General features: G+C 44.2%; 1 protein-coding gene across 1 annotated transcript in view; it reads left to right on the top strand.

The window, feature by feature from the left end:
* Window positions 1-24,223, top strand: part of Trpm8 (transient receptor potential cation channel subfamily M member 8) — a 75,444-nt gene extending 51,221 nt beyond the window's left edge. The window contains exons 22-26 of the mRNA XM_036173395.1: window positions 8,092-8,282; window positions 13,534-13,633; window positions 14,943-14,976; window positions 18,960-19,051; window positions 22,083-24,223. Of these exons, the coding sequence (XP_036029288.1) occupies window positions 8,092-8,282; window positions 13,534-13,633; window positions 14,943-14,976; window positions 18,960-19,010 (376 nt within the window). The 3' untranslated portion in view covers window positions 19,011-19,051; window positions 22,083-24,223. The remainder of the gene's footprint in view (window positions 1-8,091; window positions 8,283-13,533; window positions 13,634-14,942; window positions 14,977-18,959; window positions 19,052-22,082) is intronic.
* The last annotated feature ends 795 nt before the right edge of the window (window positions 24,224-25,018 follow it).

Consider the following 25,018-nt stretch of genomic DNA (forward strand, 5'->3'; position numbering starts at 1 on the left):
GGAGGCCCTATTGTGTTCTGTCCCTCACACCCCGTTTCTAATGAGTGCTAAGCTGTCTGGAGATTGATCCCTGAGCAGATGGCCTCAGGATGTCACTCCTGTGTGAGACCAGCCACATATTTAGTGAAAAGCTTATGCACCCACAATGGTGGCTTCATTAGCTGCATCGCAAATGTGTCCAGGGATGGTCTTAGAATACTGGGGACTGACTAGATGGGATTCCACAGAAAAGCAAGAGACACTAACCAATCCGTGATGAGTCTGCACTGAACTCAGCCCTCCGAGAGGCAGGAAGGGAATGACTCAGACATGTGCAGGTATCAGGCTCCAAGGATGGCAGGCAGCTCCGACAAGCACTCACTGACCATACCAATTTGTGTAGAGCCATCTTCTTACATCCTAGGAAAAAAATGCACATTTATTACCATATGTAGGAAAGTAGACAGAAAAGAGTAGCCCCATGGCACAAGATAAACGTTTGGTGTGATATCAGTGGTATGAGGGAAGCTATTGAAATGGAGTTTAAATTTAAAAAAATAATAGTTAACTGAACGATAATAACAAATATTTATGGAGTTTTCCCATTCAAGTGCCTTGTGGGGCCGTTGTGGGGGCCCAAGCTCCTGGTGACTTCACAATGAAGAGGCAAAGACAGATCAAATTCCTGCTGTGATTGTAAGAAATGACATGCCAATGTTTAGTATGGCAGCACATATTATAATAAAATAGTAAGTAACCACCAGACCTGGTGGTACAGTCCAGTGAGCCAGCCCATCTACTTGGGAGGCTGAGGCAGGACGATTTCAAGTTCAAGTCTTGTGTTTGGCTCAGTCTAGGCTGCATTACTCTATAGCAGCACCACATACTAAACTGAATTATTGATTCAAAGGCTGGTGAATGAAATCGCTGGCGCCTCTTCCATTGGTTGTTGGAGGTTCTATGCTTGCTCCTGCCCTCATCTCCCACAATCATGATAGTTGCATCATTATGTCATCAGTGGCATCCTTTGAGATCTTCTCTGATCTGTTTCAGAGCCCCATTCATTCTTTCCTGTCCCCCTTACAACACCTCTTCGTGTTGAAAACAGTGCAAATAGCTATCATTACTTTGTTTTCAGCTTACCATTCAGTTGCTTAATGGATGTTATTCTGGTCTGAACTGACACATAGCACTATGCCTGTTCATGCTTATGGTGTAATGTTGCAATGCACACATACATCGCATAATGATTGAACTGTAGGCTGCGTCTCCATCTCCTCAGATCATCATCTATTTGTGTTGGATGCTTTGGGCTCCTCTAGTTACTTTATTTTAAACAATGTGTATGTGTATATGTCTGGTGTGTGCGCGCGCGTGCGTGCGTGCGTGCGTGCGTGCGTGCGTGCGTGTGTGTGTGTGTGTGTGTGTGTGTGTGTGTGTGATTAGAGCTGGAGTTACAAGCAGTGTTATGGGCTACCCAATGTAGACAATGAGAAGCCATCGTTGACCTTCTCTAAAAGCAGTTTATGCTCCGAAGACTGAGCCCTCTCTTCATCCACATCTTCTAGTTGATTTGAAGCATATTGATGCTGTGATGAAAGGGGACTAGGAGACAGCAAATATGTCAAATGTACATGCTGGGCAGACACAGCTCAAGAGCCAAGGCTATCCCTAGGAACAGAAGCAGTTCTGGTTGGACATTACCAGTGCGCTTGGGAAGGAGGGGCCTTAGTCCTCTGTGACACGCTGAAGGGGCTACTTGTTGGGTAAAAACCTAGCTGAGGGACAGAGAGATGGCTCAGCACCAAAGTGTGCTTACTGCTCTTGCAAAGAACTAGGGTTCAGTTGCCATCTCCCACATGGTGCCTAGCACCCTCTTCTGGCCACTGTGGGCTTCTGCATACACATGTTTGCCATAAACTCATGTAGGCTCACACACATCCACTAGAAACAAAATAAATAAATCTTTGAGAAATCTATTTGGATTTTAACTTATTCTAAAACCTGCTGCTGTTTTCACATCTATTTTTTCTTTATAATTTTTTTTCAGACTGTGCATTCTGATTTGCTCACTCTTTCTATTTTGGTTTTTTACTACCAAATGGTTTTCATTGCTGAAGTTTGGTTTTGAAGTCTCTAGACGTCTGTTGTACAAGTCCCTCATTGCTCTTACTCAATACTCTCCTCGCTTTTCATGCTCTGATTGTACAAAGGAGCCCAGCACTCATCTTGGGAGTTTTTCCTTCTTTCTCCTTTTGGAAAAAAAAATCTTGTGACTCTTTGTGGAATTATTTAGGAGAAACTGGATTCCCGGGCTCCAGAAAGAGTGGCATGTTCACAGTGTTCAAGCATCTGTAGTTGTCAGTAAACTCCTGTGGTTCTTTTTGCATGGGGCTCATGCTCTTTTGTTTTGTTTTGTTTTTTATTTCTAGCTGTTTAGGGATGTGAGAAAATGTTGTGTTTTTTTTTTTTCTGTGATTTTTTTTTTTTTGATGACTACTTTTTTGCTGTACGGGAAGGCTTTGGAAGGTTCCCTCATTCACTGTGTGACAGGTCTCCTTTGTGAATTGGCTCCCTTCTTTTTATTACCCTGTGGAATGGTATCCTCTCTGCAATTTCTTCTCTGTCTTGCTTTCTAATCACAAGAAGACATTCTGTGTTCCAGAAGACTCTCCTGTAACTATTGAAGTATTTCCCTTTTGATCTAGAGTTGCGATGCATCACACAAACGATGGATTACAGCAATGTCATAAACATTCCACCATCCTTCTACTCTGTGGTCATGGCATGTTATCCCTTTAATGTACGTCTGGATTTCATCTGTGCACAAGGCTATCTGAATGCCAAACATCTGCTGAAGTCTAGCAACATCTCCGATCTCAGCAAGTTTCTCCCTCCAAGGGGCTTCTGCTTCTCTTCTCTCCTGTCATGCTCCACAGAGGGTACTCAGTTGGTCCTATGAGATGACCTTCACTGCCACTACCCACCTCCAGCCCATTGAGATATTGACAAGGACAATACCTTCCTAACAGGGACTTGCAGAGGTGGTGTGGAGGGGGCAGGTTTTAGGGTTTCTTGAGGAAGATGCAGATGGCCAGTGATCACCTGGAAGACATTGAACATTGTCTTGAGTTGGTGCGGGTGAGGCTAACCCCACGCCACTCTGATGCCTGTGTCACTGAGAGGCATTTTCACATATCAGTCATAGAAGGCCTTTCTTTGCAGAATCTAGCCTCTTCTCTACAGAAGTTAAAACCAACTTCTAAAGACTATAAAAAAAAATCAGAGAGCTGTGGTGGTTTGTCAAATGGTAAAGTGCCTGCTTTGCAAGCCTGAAGACCTGAGTTCAAGCTCCATAGCCTACATTAAAAGCCAGGCATGACAGCACACTTGTCAATCCCATGCAGGTCCTTGGGCTTGCTACTCAGTCAACCTTGTGAGCTGCAGGTCAGTCAAAGTAACTGTCTTAACAAAAGAAAAGGTTGACAGTACCCAAGGAACAACACCTGAGCGTGATCTATGTTTTACATACACACACACACACACACACACACACACACACACACACACACACACACTGATGAATACATCAATTATTTTGTAAATAATACAAAAATTATCTTGGAAAGCAATTTGATGCTTTATTATCAGCCTCCAAAGGAGGACTCCCATGTCTATTTGACTGACCCCGGAGCTGATGTAAAAGAAAAGGAAAAATCTGGAAACTGCTGTCATGGACCTTGGCCTTTAGGTGCTCCTGCAAGCCTCAGGGGGGGGGTGAACCCAGGTTTTCACCATTTCTCAGTGCGGATCCCAGGGGTCATCTTGCCCATGAGGTGCAGAGGAAATTGCTGTGCTGACAGGAAGGGCCTGGAAGTTTGGTTCTCCAGGAAGAAGTAAGACAGTGACCCATGGGCTCTTTTGAGGTGGAGAATGATAGCACAAAGGCAAGGCGGTGACTGGCAGGCCCTGCCTGTGTACCTCATGGGGAGGGATTGCAGGCTGTCTTCACAAGGGCCTCTGGCCGAATGGACACAAAAAGTGATGCTCCATGGCCTTGTCCTGGTCTGGCCTTCTCTGCTTTTCCTAGTCTTTCTCAGGGCTGTGCAGAAGCAAATGAAGGCTTGCAAATGTCCTCTGTCTGCCAGGTCCTGCCCTACATGATCTGGAAAACACAGAATGTGTCTTGTTGAGTCTGAATGGCCAGTTCAGCCAAGGCACAGACCTCATCCCCCATGGGGCTTTCATCAGAGTTCCCCTCTGAACTCCCAGGGTGAGGACAGGAGGGAGGCGCTCGTGCTACCTTACTAGCTGCAAGCATTGGATGTAACACTCCTCCCTCCATCCAGACAGCAATGACTCTTGTATAAAACATCCGGGAAACCACATTTGACACATCAAAGTGGATGCAGTTGCTTTTGTTTGGGGTTTGGAGTTTTGAGCAATCAGTGTCCATTTTGGAATAGGTGTGTGAAATTGTAAGACGCTCTTAGAATTAATGACTAGAGTGAAGATAGTTGTTCTGGCAGAAGGCAGAGAGCTGTGACTTCTGGAAGGTTCTTAGCCCGAGCGTCACTAAGCTGGGGTGTTTCTGTAGTTCTGAGCCGCTGCTGTGGCAGATGAGGTCCGTGTTCCTTGTAAATGGCAAACCCAGCTGAGGACAGGGAAGATGGTAATAATGCCAGGCGGAGCATTAGCCCCCCAGCAACCTGACCTATACCGGGAAGAAGTGCCAGACGAGCTATGAGATCCATTTTCTGGATCCACAGTCCTGTTTGCATTGTACCTAACAGTTGTACTGTGAAAAGTAGATGAAAGGATCAGTCGGGCAGCCACTGGCCTGCCTCACTGGAGCTTATGCGTGTGGGCCTTCAATAAGCTTGGGTTTCTCACCTTTAAAGACTTCAGTGTATTCCAAATGCACACTGCCCAAATTGCCAGATACTTTGTAGTTAACCCAAAATGATAAGTCATCTAGTTAAACTCCTTGGAAATGGAGTGGAACTCTCATAACACCACACATTTTACTCTACTAATGTGGGACGACCCAGGATAGATTGCTAGACCAAATCCCAGCTTTAACACTTCAATTTGCCTATCCTTTCTGTGCCTCAGTTTCCCAATCTGTTTATCATAGATGATAACAGGACTTATAGAGTTATTTGCATATTAAATTAATCAACATAAATAGGCTGCCTAGAATAGCATCCTGTAGGGACTAGGGATGCAGCCCAGATGGTCGAGTGTTTGTCTAGAATGTATGAAGCTCCATGTTGGATCTGAAGCACCACATAAGCCAGGTGTTTGTGGCTTCTGCCAGCAATCCATTCCTGAGAGATGGAGGCAGGAGAGTGAATAGTTTAAGGTCATCCTCAGCTACGTAGTGAGCTGGAGGTGCTTGGACTATAGAGGAGCCCAGATGAATGAAAAAATCAGTGCCTTGCATATTGAAAGTGTTTTCTATTTTATAGCTTCAGTGTTTTGGTAACTCAAAAGTCATTACCATAAAGAGTTATGGATATAACATAAAATAGACATTTTAGTAATTATGTGCAACACTCAGACCTCTTACGTGGTGCTTGGAAATTGGAAGGGCAGGAGAAGCAAGCCCAGCTGTAATGTTGGAGATGCCACTGCCAGTGACAGACCCACTTCTCCCTGGAGTCATGACTTATGTGGTGAGGCTGAGCTCAAAGTACGAGTTGGAGCTTCGTTATTTCCATTTAACATATCAATTTTTCCCAAAGTACAAAAATTATTTATAAACCTGATTTCAGTGGCTACATAATGAAATCACACTTATCATCCATTACAGAGGCCTGTTCTGTGTTGAATGTATAGATGGTTCATTTCACTTAGGTAAGGGACACAGATGTCTCTCATCTGCAGCATGTGAGGAGCCACGTGTGTACATCCATGTCTGTATAGTTTTATCACTCTCTCCTTATCCCTAGCTTGAACTCCCAGGAAAGAAGTCAGTGGATCAAAATGATGAACCTTTTTAAGGCTCCCTAAAAAAAACAAAAACAAACAGACAAAATGAAAAGTTGAGCTAAACATGTTCTAGGCAATTAATCAGTCGCCACATCCTCCCCGCCACCACTATACTGTTATTGCTGAATTCAATATGGGAAAAGAAGCAGAGATCAAAGGGAGTTTCTTGGGGCTCATCAAAATTCAAAGAAATGGCAAAATGTACTTCTGGCTAGAAAATTGAGAGCCCATGTCTCCATTAAGAGACAATTTTTCCTTGGAAATGTTTTCTTTTGCCTTTTAGAAACTATGCCTTTCAGATTCTTCCGGGCTGTGGTGTTGTATATTTCATGGTGCTCACAGTTCCTATAACTCTGTGGTGTCTGGCAGAGACTTCCATTCGGCTTATCAAGAGTTTGAAGAGGGGTGTGAGTTCTTGCCTGGTTAGTTTCCACAATGCAGCTGTTGAACACTGCCTCACCCAAAGTAATACATACTTACCCAAATGAAACATGATCTCTAGTTGGCTTGCTCAGATGAAACACTTGCATGAAATTTCTAAACTGTGGATGAACTCAAAAGCCGCCACCTCGTTCTCAGCTCCATTAACTCCAACTGTGGGGGAGAGAGCTGAGTGCCGCCAATAGAGTGGCTTGGCATCTTCACAGTCAATGAGACAGCGCTGTTCCTTGGGTGGAGAGAGACAGCTCTTTTTCATCTTGGTTTCCAGAAATTGTGCATCTGTTAATCTCCACATGTTTACTGAAAGGAAGTGTATCAGCTCAGGGCCCTCCAGACCAAATTCTCAGCACAAAGGAGATTTATTTGCCCCAGAGGGACAGAGGACAGGAGATGGAGGACAAGGGAGAAGGGGAAGGGAACAAGGGAAAGGGGGCAGGGGTATTTGTCCCAGGAGGACAAAGAGCTGATTCTGGATAGAGGGGGACAGATGTGACACACAGGCAAATGGTGGTTTATAAAGGTAATGGGGAAACTCTGTGTTAAGATGAGGTGTTTAATTTTTATTGGGCATGTTAAGTGAGCCAAAGGGGGATTTTGATTGCTGGACTTTGGTAGTGAGCCTCAGGAAGAGGGATTGGCCTAATAAGGGAATAGACCTTGCAGACTATAGTTTAGAAATTACTAGGAAAAATTGGGGGGGGGGACTGTATTTAGGAATATAAAGGCAGCAGGAATTGGGGAGAAGGGTGAGGCCTGCCAGAGTCATATGCTTGAGTGTCCTAGAGTCCCTTGAGTGTCCTAGAGTCCCTTGAGTATCCTAGGGTCCCTTGAGTGTCCTAGAGTCCCTTGAGTGTCCTAGGGTCCCTTGAGTATCCTAGGGTCCCTTGAGTGTCCTAGGGTCCCTTGAGTGTCCTAGGGTCCCTTGAGTGTCCTAGGGTCCCTTGAGTATCCTAGGGTCCCTTGAGTGTCCTAGGGTCCCTTGAGTGTTCTAGGGTCCCTTCATTTGCAGTTCACAAAAAGTCATATCTGCTCATCTTGACACACCATAGGACAATCCTCAACATTTCTTTCCAAATATAATTGTGTATGTCTGTAACTGGAATCAGTATAGCTCACAGATGACAGTCCTTTCCTAGAGTCCCTCTCCCCTTCTCCTGCTGAAGCTTGCTCCCCAGCCTTCCCTAACCATGAGGGGAAGGCATCCTAGGGGCAGCCATTTTGGCTTTTTGTCTGAGGCTCCTGAGAAATGCTAACCAACTGTCTCCAGACTGTTTCAATTAGACACACAAGGGGGATAAAATATTCCCGAGGGAGTCAGCATCCCTGGCACAGTAACAGATTGATGAGCAAAGGGGATCATTAAAAGGTTTGTAAATCAAGACCGTTTTGAAGTTCACTGGACATTTTTCTTGTGCAATCAGAAACAAAAAAAAAAAAGAAAGAAAGAAAGAAAAAAAAAAAGAAAGAAAGAAAGAAAAGAAAAGAGAACCAGATCGACACTGAGGCCAGCAGGTGGCTTGTGCCTCCTTGTCCTGGCTGTGGTATCAGCATGAATCCCTCTGATCTGCCTGGCCTAGGCCACCACATGGATGGCTGCCCAGCAGTGTTACCACCATGGGCAAATGGAGTGATGGAAAGTGCACGTCTCTAAGCCATGTCTCCCCTCTCCCCTGCCAGCTACACAGTGGGCACCGTGCAGGAGAACAACGATCAGGTCTGGAAGTTCCAGAGGTACTTCCTGGTCCAGGAGTACTGCAACCGCCTCAACATCCCCTTCCCCTTTGTCGTCTTTGCTTACTTCTACATGGTGGTGAAGAAGGGCTTCAAATGCTGCTGTAAGGAGAAGAACATGGAGTCTTCCGCCTGCTGTGAGTGGGGTGCCTGCCTGGGGCTCGGGTTCTGGAGCTGTGGTTCATGTCAAGGGATGTGTGGTCTGAGCCACTACAATCGGTTCACTGTGTGTCTCTGAAGACTGGGGTCAGGCCAGCCAGTGCACACCTCAGGAGACAGGGTAGGCTGGGGAGCACTCCAGGGCTGCTGGGCCTGCTTTGGGACAAACATAATAATAACAACATAAATAAGGTATTTCCCTAGTAGGATTCATGGATAGCGTGAAACCAGGACTTGGGTTTTAGGATTTTATTTTTGTCCCTACTACTTCTGTGAAGTTATTTTTTGGGGAGGTTTAGCCAGACTTTTAACAGGGTAAAAGACTCTTGGGTTGCTTTTATTAGTCAACTTTCTATCACTATAATGAAACACCTCAGGTAATTAACTTATAAAGAAGAGTGGTTCACTTGGCTCAGTGCTGGGGATCCCAGTTCAAGACTGGGTGGCTCCACTGCCTTGGGCCTGACAGAGAATGTGTGCCAGAGCAGATCACTTATATCACTAGCCAGGAATCAAGGGGTGACTCAGAAGTGGGTTTCAATATCACCTTTAAGGGCATGCTGGGCCCTTCCTCTTGAAGGTGCCACCACCCCACAGTGCCATCTTGGAGGGCAACCCTTTAACACATGGGGATTTGGGGGGAAACTGGTGTCGTCCTCCTTCTGGGCCCCAGATCCTCATGTCTGTCTCATAGTGCGAAACGCATCTATCTCATTTTTATGGTCCCTGGAGTCTTAGCCATTACTCCAGTATTGTGCAAGCATCAAGTCAAGGGCTCATCTAATAAGACTTCATGAAAACTCACACGTGAGCCTTTGCCAGTGTTAAAGTTACACACTTCTAAGGTCCAGTGATGGAGGCAGACCTAGATAAATATTTCTACCCCAGAAAGGATTTCAAATTTCAAATCCTAAAGCTCCATGCCTAGCATCTGGGGAACACCAAAGCAGAGAGTGACCCCCCAAAGGGCTGCCCTGCCCCTGTCATTTCACTGGTTACATACAGTCCATGGCGCAACTCCCCAGAGAAGGTTTCATTTGCTGCCTGTTGTCTACAGCACACTTTTGGCACCTCTGTATTCCTGGATCTCCATTACAGCACCTCTCTTCATGGCTCCATAACATCCTTTGACAATGGTCGACTGTGTGTGGTATTCTGGTCATTTGCCCCACGGTATGTGATGAAATGGATGTGAACTTCCACAACCAGATTTACATATCATGTTGGGCTGACCACTTCTCTTTGGTGTGATTCCAAACATTATGATTCAGGAGATTAAAATATCACTTTCCTAGATATGAAAATTGGTGGCAATATGACAAATTTTAAGGAGAATTAGCCATCATTTTTGTGGGATCCTTCACATCAAACTGGGGCAAAATCTTCATGGCTGACCTTCAGTCCCATTCCAAGACTTGACCTACAGCCTGGCTTTCAGAATATAAATGCACCCCCAGTTTTCAATCAGCCTGCAACAGGAAGGACCTTCATACTCAACTTTAACAGTGTCATCCCAAGACATTAAATGCCACTTCGGGGGTGTCATTAACCAGTACACATGTGTAATTGTCTCTATTGATGAAAATATTTTGACAACTTAGATAACTGGCTGTCTTTCTCCCCACTATTTTGCCTTGGAAAACAAATTGAGCCATTTCTGATAAAAGAGTGGAAGTCTTCATGTTCAGGATGGGAAATGCAAGAGCAGACCTAGAAATCTGAACGTCCTCAAAATCCACATCCAAAAAGCAGAGACATTTAGTGGCGTGCCCAGAGCTATATTTGATTCCTTCTTGATATCGTGGAGATGAGTGTCTCCAGGATCTGGGAGAAGACTGAGGGGCAAATCAATGCCTTAGGAAGGCTTACACATTTCCTTGTTTTTTGAACAATGAATAAAAGTCATAATCAGGAAGAGAACCTGGAGAGATGGCTCCATTGACAAAAACCTCACCTCTCAAGTACGAACACGTGGGTTCAAATCTCTGGCACACATGTAAAAGGCTAGACATGGTGGTGCATGCCTGTAATTCCAGCTTGCTTTCCAGCCACTCTAACCCATCAGTGGGGCCCGGGTTTACTGAGGGGCACAGCCCCAAAGAAAATGATAGACGGTGGTTGAGGAAAACACCCAATGCTTGCCCTTTGGTCTCTACACACATGTATACACAGGCTATGTACACATGAACATGTATACACACACACACACACACACACACATAACTTTTTTAGTGAGGATGGTTTTGACTCAGTATAAAGACAAAAGCAGAGTCTAACTAACAGTCAGTATTTTCTGGAACTGGAACGAATGTTCTAGAGAACCACCCATCACACTGACTCAGGCTGGGTATGGACTGATGGGGACTGGATGAGATAAAGGTCCATCCTCTCAGGATCTAATACATTCAGCCTGGCATCAGCAGAACCAGGGAACTGAGAGTCAGGAAGGCAGATCAGCTCCTGGCTTCAGGCTTGGCTTAAGGAAGAGGACAAAATGCATGTCATGGAGGCAAGATAAGAACATTAACTGGAAACAGAACCCTCTTGCCTAGCCAGCCAGGAGGAAGCAAACAGGTGTGTCAGAAATGTCTGTTAGTTATCCGGAGACACTGGGAGAGAGACGCTGTATGGACAGTTAGAAGAGGCAATGGCACCTGCCTTCTCCTAACAGATCTTACCCTCAGGAGGACACAAAGAAACAGAAGGCCAGGTCCTCTCTCCCCAGTGGTGGTGGTTGATAAAGAGGGAGCCAGAACCCAGTTCCCTCATAGGACACTCTCCAGCCAGCCCAGTCACTTCCTGCTCACTTGCCGCCTCTTGGAGCAGGCTCATTCTAGAAACCACAGCACTCTGCCTGGCCCAGGAACTCCAGCAGGAAGCTCATTCCCTAAGTGCATTTTGTGTTTGCCTCCAAATGGTGGGGAGGTTATTAACTTTGAAATTGCCCTTCTTTGGAGGAAAAACTACAAGATTTTTATTTTTATTTCAAATAATGCTCAGAAAGTCAGACTCCAAACTTCCTTCCTTCCTCCCCCACCTTATTTGGCAATATCTTCAAGTCAGAAGAAAGTATGCTACTTGGTAATTGAACTTTTAGAAACTGTGTTGTTTCTTTTCTGATTTGGAAGGCAATATATAGTCTTTATAGGACATTTGAAAAACACAAGTAAGGATACGCCCACTATCCAGAGGTAAATATCAACAACTGTCATTGACTTCTGTGGGAATATGTATTGCCTGGACTGTCGTATGCATATACATTTGAGAATAATTGGTTCATTTATATAGCTGATGATATACCGTAAACATGATTAATATCTATAAACAAATAATATGTATGCTAAGAATTTTAACTAGGAAATAGTCTAGTGTATGGGTGTACCATGACTAATTTAACCAAGCCCTTATTGTTAAACGTGTAGTTTGGCTAGGCTCTTATTTCTGACTTTTGATTATGTGTATGTGTGTGTGTCTCCATGTGCGCTTGTGTAGGTAAGTGCAGGTGCCTGCAGAAGGCAAGGCACTGGAATCCCCCTGGAGCTGGAGTGATAGGTGGTTGTGAGCTGCCCAACGTGGGTACTTGGAACTGAATTCAGGTCCTTTGGAAGAGAAGCTAACATTCACAACCACCAAGCCATCTCTTCAGCACCTGGTTTGATTCTTAGTAATATATGACATCATGATAAAAAGTGATATATGTGCATTTGAGCACATGAATCATCTTATTGTTAATTCTAGAAGAGAAATGTCTAGACAAAGAATATGCACTATCTCCAATTCTTTGGGTAATGTCTTCCACAACCTTCTCATCCTCTATTAAGTTGTAACAATGGATGGATTTTTCCTATAAGATGGGTGGGTGCTTCTACATATTTTTGCTGGCACATATATGTACTTTAGAGCCTGCTAATTTCTCAGCATAGTTGGTGAAAAGGCTAGGCTGCCATTTCAGCTAGCCTCTCCCTGGCTGTTAAGGAAGCAGGCCATTTTTCTTGGCTGTTTGTTGTTCTTGTTCTGGCTGCCTGTGTCCAGGAGTTTCAATCTTGTATTGTTGAGTTCTAAGATTTAGTCTGAAGGAAAGATATTGGAAACTACTCCAAAGTTCACTTGAAAGGAAATTGATTAGGAACTCTTTTGAAAAGTAATAACATCCATTTAAAGATAAAGGCATGTTTGCTGTATGGAATTTTCTCGAATCTGGTCACTCACATATTACTTTAATCCCAAATTAACTTTTTTCAGTCCAGTAAGGCATTAGAGTTTATAGACTCTAACATAAGAATGCACACATTTAAATGATAAAAGTAAAACCCACACAAATCACCAGGTATGGTGGCACATGCCTTTAATCCCAGCACTCAGGAGGCAGAGGCAGGTGGATCTCTGTGAGTTTGAGGCCAGCCTGGTCTACAAAGTGAGTTCCAGGGCAGTCAGGACTGTTATACTGAGAAACCCTGTCTTGAAAAAATAAAACAACAATCAAACAAACAAACAAACAAACAAACAAACCACAAATCCATTCCAAGTGGCCACCTACACAAACATCTCTTTCTTGTCCCTGTGAATTTCTGGGGTTTGTTGCCCATTGCAAACATCGATCATCTTAACGATGTGGTTTTTTGTTTGGCCTCCATCTGAAAGGCCAGACAGTGTAAGAAATTGAAGAGAGAATCTCCTGGAACAGGTCCTGGGCCAGTTTGTATAGTTTGCCCTGGCTTAGACGAAAGGGGAAGAATAACGGTAAGGCTTTCTTCATGACCCACTCCCAGACTGCCTGCTGCAGAGTAGAACCAATGTCGTCAGATTACTCTCCTCTAAAGACCTCCTGATTTTAGATTGAGAGCTGGAAACTGTAGTAAGTATCCAACTGAGTGGTTTAGTGTTTCCATGTCATCAGAACAGAGGGGTAGGACTCACCAAACCTGGGCACCCAAATGATTAGTGGAGTGATCGAAGTCTCAAAAGACAGACGAGGTTCAAATGGCTCTCTATTTAGAATAAAGATCACATTCTTAGTTCACACAGGCAGCTCCCACCCTCATTCTTACTGAGAAATCGGTATCCCATCTCTCTGCTTCTGTCCCTAGTAAGAAACAGTAGTTAGATCTGCTGCTGCAGACAAATATAATTGTCTCGATTCCAGAGTCTCTTGGATGCCTGGAAGGCATTGGTTTGAAAAATGGAGGCAGACGAGGCAACCTGAATAGTTTCCTTTTCTCATTACTTCAGGTTTCCGAAACGAGGACAACGAGACTTTGGCGTGGGAGGGCGTCATGAAGGAGAATTACCTTGTCAAGATCAACACGAAAGCCAACGACAGCTCAGAGGAGTATGTCAGTCACTCACTTCTGTGGCAGAGGCGCCCTTTGTATATGTAAACTGGAAGGACAGAGGCAGCTTATCTGAGCATGCTCAGTAACACATATTTTCATTGGAGAGCGAGGGTGCTTCAAAAATACTACTGAGGCAATTGTAGATGACAAATACTTAGACATATGAAACTCCCTCAACACAGGGAGAGGTCAGACCTCAGTTAATCTGATTGTTCCCCTGAAGAGCATGCGACAGAAAGGGGTGCTTGGAGGCTACATCTTTCTCTTGGGACAGTGAGGTGTCCTGTGTTCAAGGTGCTGAGATCTTGAATGTAGAAGGATAGACCTTTTTGGTTGTGAACCCAGCATTTAACAGCTGAGCAGGGTGGTGGTACATGCCTTTAATGACAGCACTCAGGAGGCAGAGGCAGGCAGATCTCTGAGTTCAAAGCTAGCCTGGTATACAGAGCGAGTTCTAAGACAGCCAAGGCTACACAGAGAAACCCTGTCTTCCAAACAAACAAAAAGATGATGAGGAGGAAGGGGGATAGATATTGGTATCCACAGAACCCAGAAACAGGAGCCACAGCTTCAGAAATGAGCCCAGAAAGACTCGGAGGTCATGGGTACCTGCATTATCTTGCAGGAGCCATTGGCATGTTTACCGTGCTGAACGACAGAGGCAGAGGAGGCTTGTTGCAAACCATCTCCAGGAAGCGCTGACTATCATTTTTAACTTGTGGGGGGCTTTTTATAAATTCCCATATGACCCCCAAGTCATTAAATTTCTTGAAGAAGTAGGGATGTCAGCCAAGTCTGCAGATGGTATATAAGTAGTGTATTAGGGAGTCTTTGAAAGCCTGCTCCTTCTATTGTGAAGGTTGACCTTCCTCAGTGACAGCTGTCCCTTTTCCTAAGTGCTTAAACCCACCTCAAAATGTACTCTAACCAGTAGGAGTAAATACGAGTACAACTAATTTCTTTGTTAAAATCAACCCAGTGACCGAGGGGTACAGGATGCTCTTTCTCTAGAGACAGCATGAATGTAGTTTGGATGTGGAGGAAGGTAGATCTTCTGAGTCAACTTTTACCACCATGTCATCAGACATAGCATGACTTTTCTGTCTTTCTAATTGGGGTGAGAAAGGAATTCTGCTTTGCTTGGGGATGAGGAAGAAAATCAGAGAGATCGATGCAGCTGACCCTGGCCTGGGCCCAAACTGAAGGCTGTACATAATCTGTCTTCTGTCCTTTGAAAGATGAAAACATGGCTGAAGAGCCTCACTCAGACTCTTTCTCTTAGTTTATTTTCTAATTTCCTTGCAGGATGAGGCATCGGTTTAGACAACTGGATACAAAGGTATGGTTTGGAGTTCCAGAATGATTTATCTGTGATGTCTTGGAGTGTTCAGCCACAGGCTGGTATATAGAGTCAGACAAGAAAAGAAGACATGCATTGTTAAAAAATTAGACATGGTTCTGTTCAGCTGTCTGCATGGTTCACCTAAGAGCTGGAGCCTGGAGCAGAATTACTTCTTAAACTCTCAGCCCTCGTGTAGAATAGCTCAGAAATGCCACTTCCAGTAGATTTAACTGTCAGCTTGACACAATCTAAAATCACCTTGGAATTGGGTCTCAATGACTATCTAGACCAGTTTGTCCTAGGGGCATGTCTGTAAGGGATTGTCTTAATTACATTAGTGGATGAAGGAAGCCCCTGCCCACTGTGGGTGGCACCATTCCCCTGGTTTGGGTTCTGGACTGTGTAAGAATAGAGAAAATGAGCTGAGTTTACATACTCAGGCACTCATTTCCCCCCTGCTCTTACTGTGGGTGTGATGTAATGAGCTCCGCCAAGCTTCTGCCACTGTGGATATATTTAAAGTATACAGTTGGACATCTTGACACATGTATACATCACAAAATGATTACCACAACCCAGTGTTGGAAGCCCTAGCCACACAGTGCAGGACCTCCCACATCCCATGAGCTGCCTCCACCTCCCTTTTTGTCTCCTTCTCTGTCCTCTTTCTTCCCATTCTGAACAACCCAAATTCCCTCCTTTCCATTCATAGAATTTTGGGGTTCGTGTTCTGAGCTTTTGTTTCTAGAGCAAGCATTTAGCATATTTTTGTTTTCCTTTTCAATTGACTTTATTTCTAAACAGCTCCATTGAGCTATCATTGACATAAATTCAATATATTTGAGGTATACAGGTGGATATTTTGATTCATGCATACATTGCAAAATTATCACCACATACTATTTACATACTTATTTAGTTACTATATGTATGTGTCCTAGGATTCAATTTGAGACCTGTGATCTCAGCACATCTCATGTATATAGACAAGATTAATATCTAGGTGGATATTAACACATGAACACAGTGTAATAGTAATCATTCTCACCTCAGTGTACAGTAGATCCATTGACATTCCTCCCTTCCCTAAACCTTTTGCCTCTTTTAGACTGTACATGTGAGTGAGATCAAATGGGAGGGGGTTACCTGTCTGTGCCTTGCTTATTTTACTCAACCCAGTGTCATCTTGACCATCTGTGTTCCTGCAGATGGTAGAATTTCCTTCCTTTTTTCAAGGTGAAATCGTTCTCCACTGTGTCCATGAACCACATTTTACGTGGGTTATTTCTGGGTCTGTGACTAGTGCTGCAGTGAACAGGACAGCATAGGATGAATGCCTCACCCTTCTGACATCAGCTCTTTAGCTGTGTACCAGGAGTGGGGTAGCTAGGTTCTTTTTAATGTTTTGAGGAACTTCTGTATTGTTTTCTGTAACAGAAATACCACTTTAACCAAATTCATTCCATTTTTTTTCCAGGAAAAGTTTTTGGTGGAGTCTTTGTTTTACAAGATACTATTTAATACCCTATGCAAACAGATCTAGATAGTTTTTATTTCCTTTTCTTACCTGATCACGTGGCTAGGGCTCCCAACATCATTTAGAGTAACAGTGGCGAGAGTGGGCGGTTTTGTCTTAGGATATTAGAGATGATGGAGTATTGAGCATGGTGATAGTATTCTTCCTTCATAGTCTTTACTGTGTCTACGTAAGTCCTTATTTTCTTGAGTTTCTATTGTGAAAGAAATCTGGAGTTTTATGCTGATTTTCTGCATCTGGTATATGGATCATGCTGCCTCTGTTTTCCATTTTATTCATTTAGTTTACTGCACCCATTGGTTTTCATATGCTCAACCATTCCTTCTGTTTGTTTGTATGTTTTTCAAGACAGGGTTTCTGTCTTGTGTAGCCCAGGCTGTCTGGGACTTACTCTGTAGACTAGACTGGCTTTGAACTCCTAGAGAGCCACCTGCCTTTGCCTCCTGAGTGCTGGGATTAAAGGCATATGCCACCACTGCCTGGCATGCAGAACCATCCTTATATCCCGGGATAAATCACACGTAGTTGTGGTATATGGTCATTTTCATGTTCTTGAATTGAGTTCCCTATTATTGATGTTTTTGCATCTTTATTCACTGGGATGTTGGTCTGTAGTCCTCTTTGCTGTCTTTATCAGTCTTTGGGACCAGGGTAATCTTGGCCTCATGCATGGAGCCTGGAAGCAGTCCCTCTTCTATTTTGTGGAAGGGTCTAAATAGGATGGGTGTTTGCTCACCCTTAAATGTTGGATGGTGTTCACTCATGAAGCCACCTCTCTGTTCCTGAGCTTTTCTCCATTAGGAACATTTGATGCTGATTCTTCTTATTTGCTACTAGTTTGTTTGAGCTTTGTATTCTTTAAAAATAGTTATTACATTTTCATTTTGTGTGTATGTGTGTGTATGAGTGTGTATGTATGTGTGTGTGCATGCCACACTATGGGTACAGAGGTCATAGAACAACTCTTACGATTTGGTTTGGTTCTTTCCTTCAACTGTGTAGGCCTGGGGGATCGAACTCAGGTCACCAGGCTTAGTGGCAGGTGCCTTTATCTGCTGAGCCATCTTGGAGGCCCTGGGCTTTGTATTCTCAATCAGTCTCCTTAGGCTGTATGTATTTAGAGAAGCCCTGGCTAAGTGAGTTTCCAGTACCATAGTGGCTAGCAACTTGCCCTCATGGGAAATGAGGAGAACTGGATGGAGGTGCTTATTTCATGGGACATCTGTTTTATCTGGCATGTGGTCTGTGACCTGTGACCAGCCTGTCCCTCGGGCCGGAGTTTTGTATGGACTTGCAGGTGCCTTTGTGGCCCTTGGCTAGCCAGGTACAGTTTATACCTGTCTGCCCATCACTCTAGTCACTGAAGTTCCGTGACTGAGTTCTGGAGAACTGTGTTCTTCTCACATCCGAGGAAAATCCAGGCCCAAGCAGCCCCTGGTTCTTTAAGTCGGCACACAGCTACAACAGAAACAGCTTTGATTGCAGTCTAGCTGAGGTTTGTTGGTTTTGTTTATCTTTTCACAGAACTAACTCTTGGTTTTGCTTATTTTCTTTCTGTTTCTCTGTGTCACTTACTTTACTGTGAGAGTCTTGTGCTCTCCTCGAAGTGGCTTATTAATACCATCTTACTAGTGACAAGATCCCCTGGGGGGAGCAAAAGCCTTTCCATCTCATTATAACTAAAAACAAAGTTAGTCACAGCTGACCTGAAGCCTAGAAGTGGCTTCTCCCTGTGCCGTTTTCACTGAGACCATCACGTGTTAGCCATCAGGGATTCTCTTGTTCTTTTATTTTAAATGAAAGGAAGAGGCTCTCACTGAAAACAGGCCCAACTTCAACACACATATCTGTCCCCACCTCCCACTCCAAGTAAGTCACCCAGCAAGCTAGCTGTTGGCTATACAGAAATCAGAACCTGTCCATTCACTTACATAAAGTATACCAAGCTGGCCTGTGACTTAAAATGAAGCCACAGACCTCATATGATATGCAGAATAATCTTATGAATCATTTAGGTAAATTATATTTTGTTATATTTTGGAGTTTACTGTGTGTGTGTGTGTGTGTGTGTGTGTGTGTGTGTGTGTGTGTTAGGAGGCATACAATCATATCTTACTAGTATCTTCATAATTTTTATTAGTGTTATACTTTTTGTATAGCAAAACTTTGTTAGTATCTTAATAGTAACATCTTGCATACATTTGCATACATTACTTCTGTGCTGTCATGATTTGCTGGGTCTAGGAGGAAAGAAACCCTTTTTGACTTGGATTTCATGGAGCCGATGTTGGTATTTTTGCTAACTGCTGACCATAAGTAAGCAGTAAGCAGGGCCTGCCCTGTCTTCCCTGTGTCACATTTCCTGGTTAGTGTGCTTGTCATTTAAAATAGAGTGTTGGAAATTCGTCCTAAGACCGAGTTCTGTTTCTCCCCTCTTGCCAAGCTTAATGATCTCAAAGGTCTTCTGAAAGAGATTGCTAATAAAATCAAATAAGGCGGGTGAACCCTCATGGAGAGAAACCTGATTACAGCAAGGTGAGTCTGCTAATGTCTTTTTCCTTTGCTCTGAAAATTCCAGTGTTTTAAGGATATTTTAAACCTGTAGTAGTCTTCCCACTTTATTTTCGTATGTTATCAGCTTTGACGATAAAACATCGTACAAACAAACCAAATAAGTAGCAGTCTAGAGGAAGGAGTGGCAGTTCCTTTCACGTCCCTCCCTGATGCGGCTCCAGAGCACAGTTACCTACGGGTCTGTGTAACATTACCAGCCTTACAGCCATTTTCACATATTGAAATGAGGGCATACTGACCTAATGTTTGCTATTTTTTCTTCCTTAATAATTTAGCATAGATGCTTTTGTGGAAACATGCCTAAAATGTCCCTTATTCTTATGGTTTCTTCTGTCTATTGCTGTGGGGTAGGTAGATGCATGCTGATCATCTGTTGACTGAAAAGGTTCCCGGAGGCACAGGGGAGTTTTAACAACAGCTCATTTGCACAATAATGTGTAATTCAATTAATTGGCAACATTGGACTCAAGGCTTGGCTCCAGATCTTGCCATTTGTTTCAGTCATGTTTTCCCAGAACCTGTCCAAATCCTGAGACCAAATGTTGAAAATTTTGGGAGCATGGGGGGTGGGGGGTGGGGAGAGGGGGGCACAGTTATGGGCATTCTATTGGTCCACAAGTAAACTGTAAGGAATAGAAACACAGTGAAGAATTTCCTTCTCCATTGGTCTTAGCAGTGTGGCAGAAGAGTTAGGACTGTGGGTGCTGGCCTCTTGCACTGATCTCTTCCCCTGGTCCCTATTGCTGACCCCTCACATCGATGTCAAGCACTGACCCCCTCATACTGACCCCTTGCACTGTCTCCCACTGGCACCTTGAGCGAATTCCTTGTGCTGTTCTTTGGCACTGGACTCCTGTGCTGCCCTTTGTGCTGATCCTTAACTGCAGGAAGTACCTGGACTGTAGAGTTTCCCTCTGCAGAGTGGTCATGCTGTAGGGAAACGCTGGGGTCTTTGGCCATTAGTCCATGTTCTCTGAGACTTGGCAGTCCCAGCTCGCATCTACAGACCTCCATGGAAGACTTACACCCGATAGAATCTGAAGCTGAGTGGCATCTCCTGAATGTGCTGAAGAATTCAGCTGTGAGCACTCAGGAGGAGCCCACTTCAACACCTTCACAATGATGCTTAATTTTAAAAATTAAAGTTTAAAATAAACCACACTTTGGATTTTGAAACAGTTTTTCTTAATGTATGAACTGGAAAAATAGGAAGGAACAGACAAAACAATTAAATGATAAAAATAAATCTACATGTGACTAAAGAGTTGAAATCATCCCAAAGGATTCAAATCCATACTAGTTCACCTGTCCAGAAAGCTCTGATCTCTTCCTTTCAGGTGTTTGACTGTGAGATGGACAAACAGCCTGGCCTCTGACCCACCCACCCTGCACTTAGCTTTGGCCTTTATTAATATGTGCAGAGTTAATGAAAGACTGAATAAAAATGACTTTCAGGGGTGTGACATTTACTCTTGCATGTGTGCACCATGTACTGTGTGTACACAGTGTGTGCACCATGTGTGTGCATGTGAAAAAGAAAGACAGCATGGAAAGACAATCTAGGAAAACAAGTATCAAAGCCAGGTGTGGCCGTGGCACTGGTGGAGGCATCTCCATCACCAGGGAGGCCGAGACAGGTGAATCTCTGTGTTTGCTGGCCGACCAAATCAGGGAGCTGTAGTGGGTGAGCTGTGAGAGACATTGTCTCCAAAGGTGGGCAGCGTCTGAGGAACTACACCGGAGGCTGGCCTCTAAGTTCCACATGCATAGGCACACACACACTAACACACACTAACATATACACTAACATACCTAACACATAGACTGGTACGCTAACATATATTAACACATACTAATACAGTAACATTCACTGACACATACACAGACATATACGCTGATACACCTACTGAGACACACCAACATACATGAACACACACACTAACACATACACTGATACACTAACATATACTAACACACAATAGCACACTAACATACACTGTGAAGCATACTAACACACAGACACATGTTAACATGCATTAACATGCACACTTACACAGAATAAAAACGCTAACACATACACTGACACACACACACAAGAAAACCTATGTCCCATGAATTTCACCCAGCAACATCTTTAGAGACAATGAGTTTTTCAAATGCAATCTTTGCATTCTTTTTGCTTCCGGGTAAGTTCTTTCTTGATGTTCATGCCCTTAAGAAAAAGCTTTGCTGGCCGCCAGCCCTAAGTGTCCCAGACTCTCGTCTCTCTTGTGCCGCTTTCCCAAGAGGACTGGGGTCATGACCTTTCCCGGGGATGGTATGACAGGCAGAGAAAGTCAGCCTGAGGACTGAGAGCTGGTACAGGGTTGGGCAGGCAGACGGGTGTCTAACACTTCTCCCATCTCCATCCCGGTGTCAGTCTTTGGTCCAATTCCTTGTGCCTGTTTTTTCTTTCTCCTACACTATGGCTGGAAGTCAGACTCCAGAGCAAGACTCGCCATTTGCTTTCTCTACTCTGCACCTCGGGAGTAGGCAGCCTCTCCCAGCACCACGGGCCAGGGAGGGGCGTGGGCATCCTTGGAGATGGCCTGTTTTCCAGAGAATGGGCTCCTGGCTGCATCGTTTCATTTTCTTTCTGACAAAGGAAGCTTTTGATGACCCTTCGAGAGTCGTTTGAAAACTGCATTTTGATCCATGTTTTGGTTTTCAACTTGGTTATTCTATATTTTTTATTTTATGGAGCAACCACTGAGCAAATAGAGTCCTTATAGGTTCCCTGAGACTTCACTTGGATGAGTTGGGGCTTGTTCAGTGAACCTCACAGGGCTCACACAGGCAGACTCCCCCACAGCCTCAGTTAGTGTAACAAGCTAACCTCTTGGTGGTGGGGGCATACTCAGACCTCTTCCCAGCATATTTTGAAACAAGCCTGGCTATCTGTGAGTGGAGGTGTGGAACTTACTCTGAGTTCGCCATTTTCTTCTTTTCACAGGTAAAATCAGCCATCTGGATTGCAAGGCTCATAGGACACTGATGGACAGTACACTCTTGACTTCTGAAGGAGAGTTTTCAGGTTCCTAAGCACAGAGCCAATGATTCGTAGTCACCCTCAAGGGCAGAAGTCAGGGAGCAAAGGATCTGGAGGACTTGGTCCATGAAGAGGGCTGTAAAGGATCCCATGTTCCTCCACAAGGGTCCCTGCGCTTTCTGCATCTTGGAGCCCTGTGCTGACGTTGAGTGTTCAAGTATTTGCACACCTTCTTTGTCCCTTGGACTTGGCTGCCTTTGTCCTGTGCATCTCCCGTGACAATGATCCTGACCCTCATTTTATACCTGTACTGTTATTTCCTATTTCACCCTTTTCTGCATTGTGTGATGAACTCATTGACGTACTGTTAAAAAGTTCTACCCCTGCCCCCTGTCAGGCCAGATTCTAAAACATCCTAGGACAACTTCTTTCTCACATGTCAAAGGAGGACCACCGAGGCAGTGCCTTTCTCTTGGGCTCCCAGGACTCCTGCTGAAGGGGGTCACCGTTCTTACCAGTGTGAAAAGTCACCCAAGAGGACCCTTGAGAGGCGTCCTCGCTCATTTTGTTTTCTCTGGGTGTGCCCCTTCTCTGCTCCCATTATCCCCCATTAAAAAGAGCAAATGGATATGGCGGGGAATTAGATAGTGTAAATGTACATAAACAATGCCCCGCCCCCTCATGTTATCATTGCTCACACTTCTATGTGTTTGCTCAAGTCTAGCTTTTTCTATGTATGATATGCTTCACTTTTAAAAATCTTACATAACGTCATCATCTTCATATATGGCTTTGTATAGCCCTTGGCACCAACTATTTTATCCAAGTTATTTTCTTCACAGTCTTCACAAACATTATCAGTAATTCAGTAGTATACAAGCCTGTAGCAATCTCCATAATGTAGGTCATTGATAGCTGACTCCACCTGGCCATCAAAATGAACATCTTTGAGCATGAGTTTTCTTTCTGCATTAAAAGCATCAAGAAACCTCTCTAGGATACTAGATTCTTTGGGATATCTCTTGATTACCAAACCACTTACAAGACCTTTCTCATCAGTGTATAGAAAAATAGGAATTACTGACATGGCATATGGCATAAGATATGTGGAGCTCTCTTTATTAAGACATGGTATTAGATTTAGCCTTTCCATTAGGAAGAAGCCAGTGTTCTTGTTTGGGCATTGCAGAGTGTGCAGGCATTGGTACAGACTTCCAGTGGTCATCTCTGCAAGCACTCCATTCCTTGAACGAGCAGCATCTCTGCTCGGAGGAGATGTGCTAGGGAAGCAGAAGGCACTTCAGCACTTGTAATTAGCTTTCAGCTTTTTCATCGACCGTACACTTAGCACTGAAGGAGGGACCCTCGGCGGGAGGCCGGTGAATGAATATTTAGAAGAATGACCAAAGCATTAAGCCAGATGTATTTCTTTTCATTTGGTCTGGCTGGCTATTACACCCTGCACAATGTTAGTTAGCGGAGACCAGAGGAATAAAGAATGCCTGTTACTTAGACCCACCCTGACCTCACAGGGCTCTCATCAGAGTTTCCACGAAGCAGAGAGTAGATGAGATGAATTTGCATAATGAAAATGGCCAATGGATGGAAAGTTGAGCATTTCTCTGTTAGCAAGAACATTCCACTTCCATTTCACCCTGATGACCAAGGTGCTTGCCATGGCTGAAACCACCAGGAGGAAGGGTCTGTCCTCTCCTTAGGGATTTGCAAAAACTAAAATCTATGACAGCACACAGACTGTGTGGACATTAAGTCCCAGGCCCCTTCCTTCAACTGAAGTAAGGAACCCGAATAAAAGAAGTAAATGAAATTTAAAATTCCCTGTAAGACCAAGTTAGTCTAGTCTGTCTGCCAGTCCACACTTAATGAATGTGTCCACGTGTTCATAGTTCCACTCTGTGTCTCAACTGGCTTAAGAAAACAGTCTTTGCACACATTATGCTCCTGTTGACCCTAAAGAATTAGACAATGCTCAGAGTTTTCTCTAGTTCAGTGTGGAACTATCAAGCTTTCCAAGTGCGATCTCCACGTGCTCACTCTGCAGGATGTGTGCTCATATGACATTATTTCTCCTGTATCTCATGAAAATATCACATATGTTTGGCTGTTTGTCTAATCAAAGGTGCTAGCTACATCCTTCAGTCTGGTACTAACCATCTGTAGACTTGTGCACAACTCCATAGAATCCTGCAACATGTCTTCAACCAGTGTGTGAGAGCATTAAACTATGAAGGAATTGTCCTGGTTATGTGTGTCATTCTAGTGAGAGTGGAGAATAAAAGTCACTCACCAAGTTACAGTTGCTCCTAAAGGGATTTGGTTCAGAGTTTCAGGGCGGATAACTGGACCACTCTGGGTGCGGGAGAAGCATCAAGAGATTTCGATCCTGTGGTGCATGTTCGGTAAATGTATTAACCACTTTTCCCTTTTCCATTGCTGTGCTGAAGCACCATGATCAACAGTAACTTGCTGTGGGCATGGTGACAGGAGCAGAAAGCCAAGAGCTCACATCTTAAACCTTACACACACACACACACACACACACACACACACACACACACACACACACACACAAACCAGAGAAGAGCAAGCTAGAAGTGGTAGAAGTGGCAAGGGCATTTTAATCTCAAAGCCGCCTGTAATTTCTCCGGCAGGACCACACCTCCTGAACCTCCCCAAACAACATCACCAGCTGCGAATCAACTGTTCAAAACCACCACAGCGGGTTTTGCTTAGGCACCTATCTGCAACCTAAGGGTCTCCAGCTACTGACCCAGAGGTACCCCATTGTGTTCCCTGTGCTTTGTGAGATTACAGGGGTCTAGATACAGGCTTCTCAGCAGGCTGGCAGATTACCCTGGCCTAACACAGAGTCTTTCATC

The sequence above is a fragment of the Onychomys torridus genome, chromosome 23, assembly GCF_903995425.1.
Source record: "Onychomys torridus chromosome 23, mOncTor1.1, whole genome shotgun sequence".
NCBI lineage: Eukaryota > Metazoa > Chordata > Mammalia > Rodentia > Cricetidae > Onychomys > Onychomys torridus.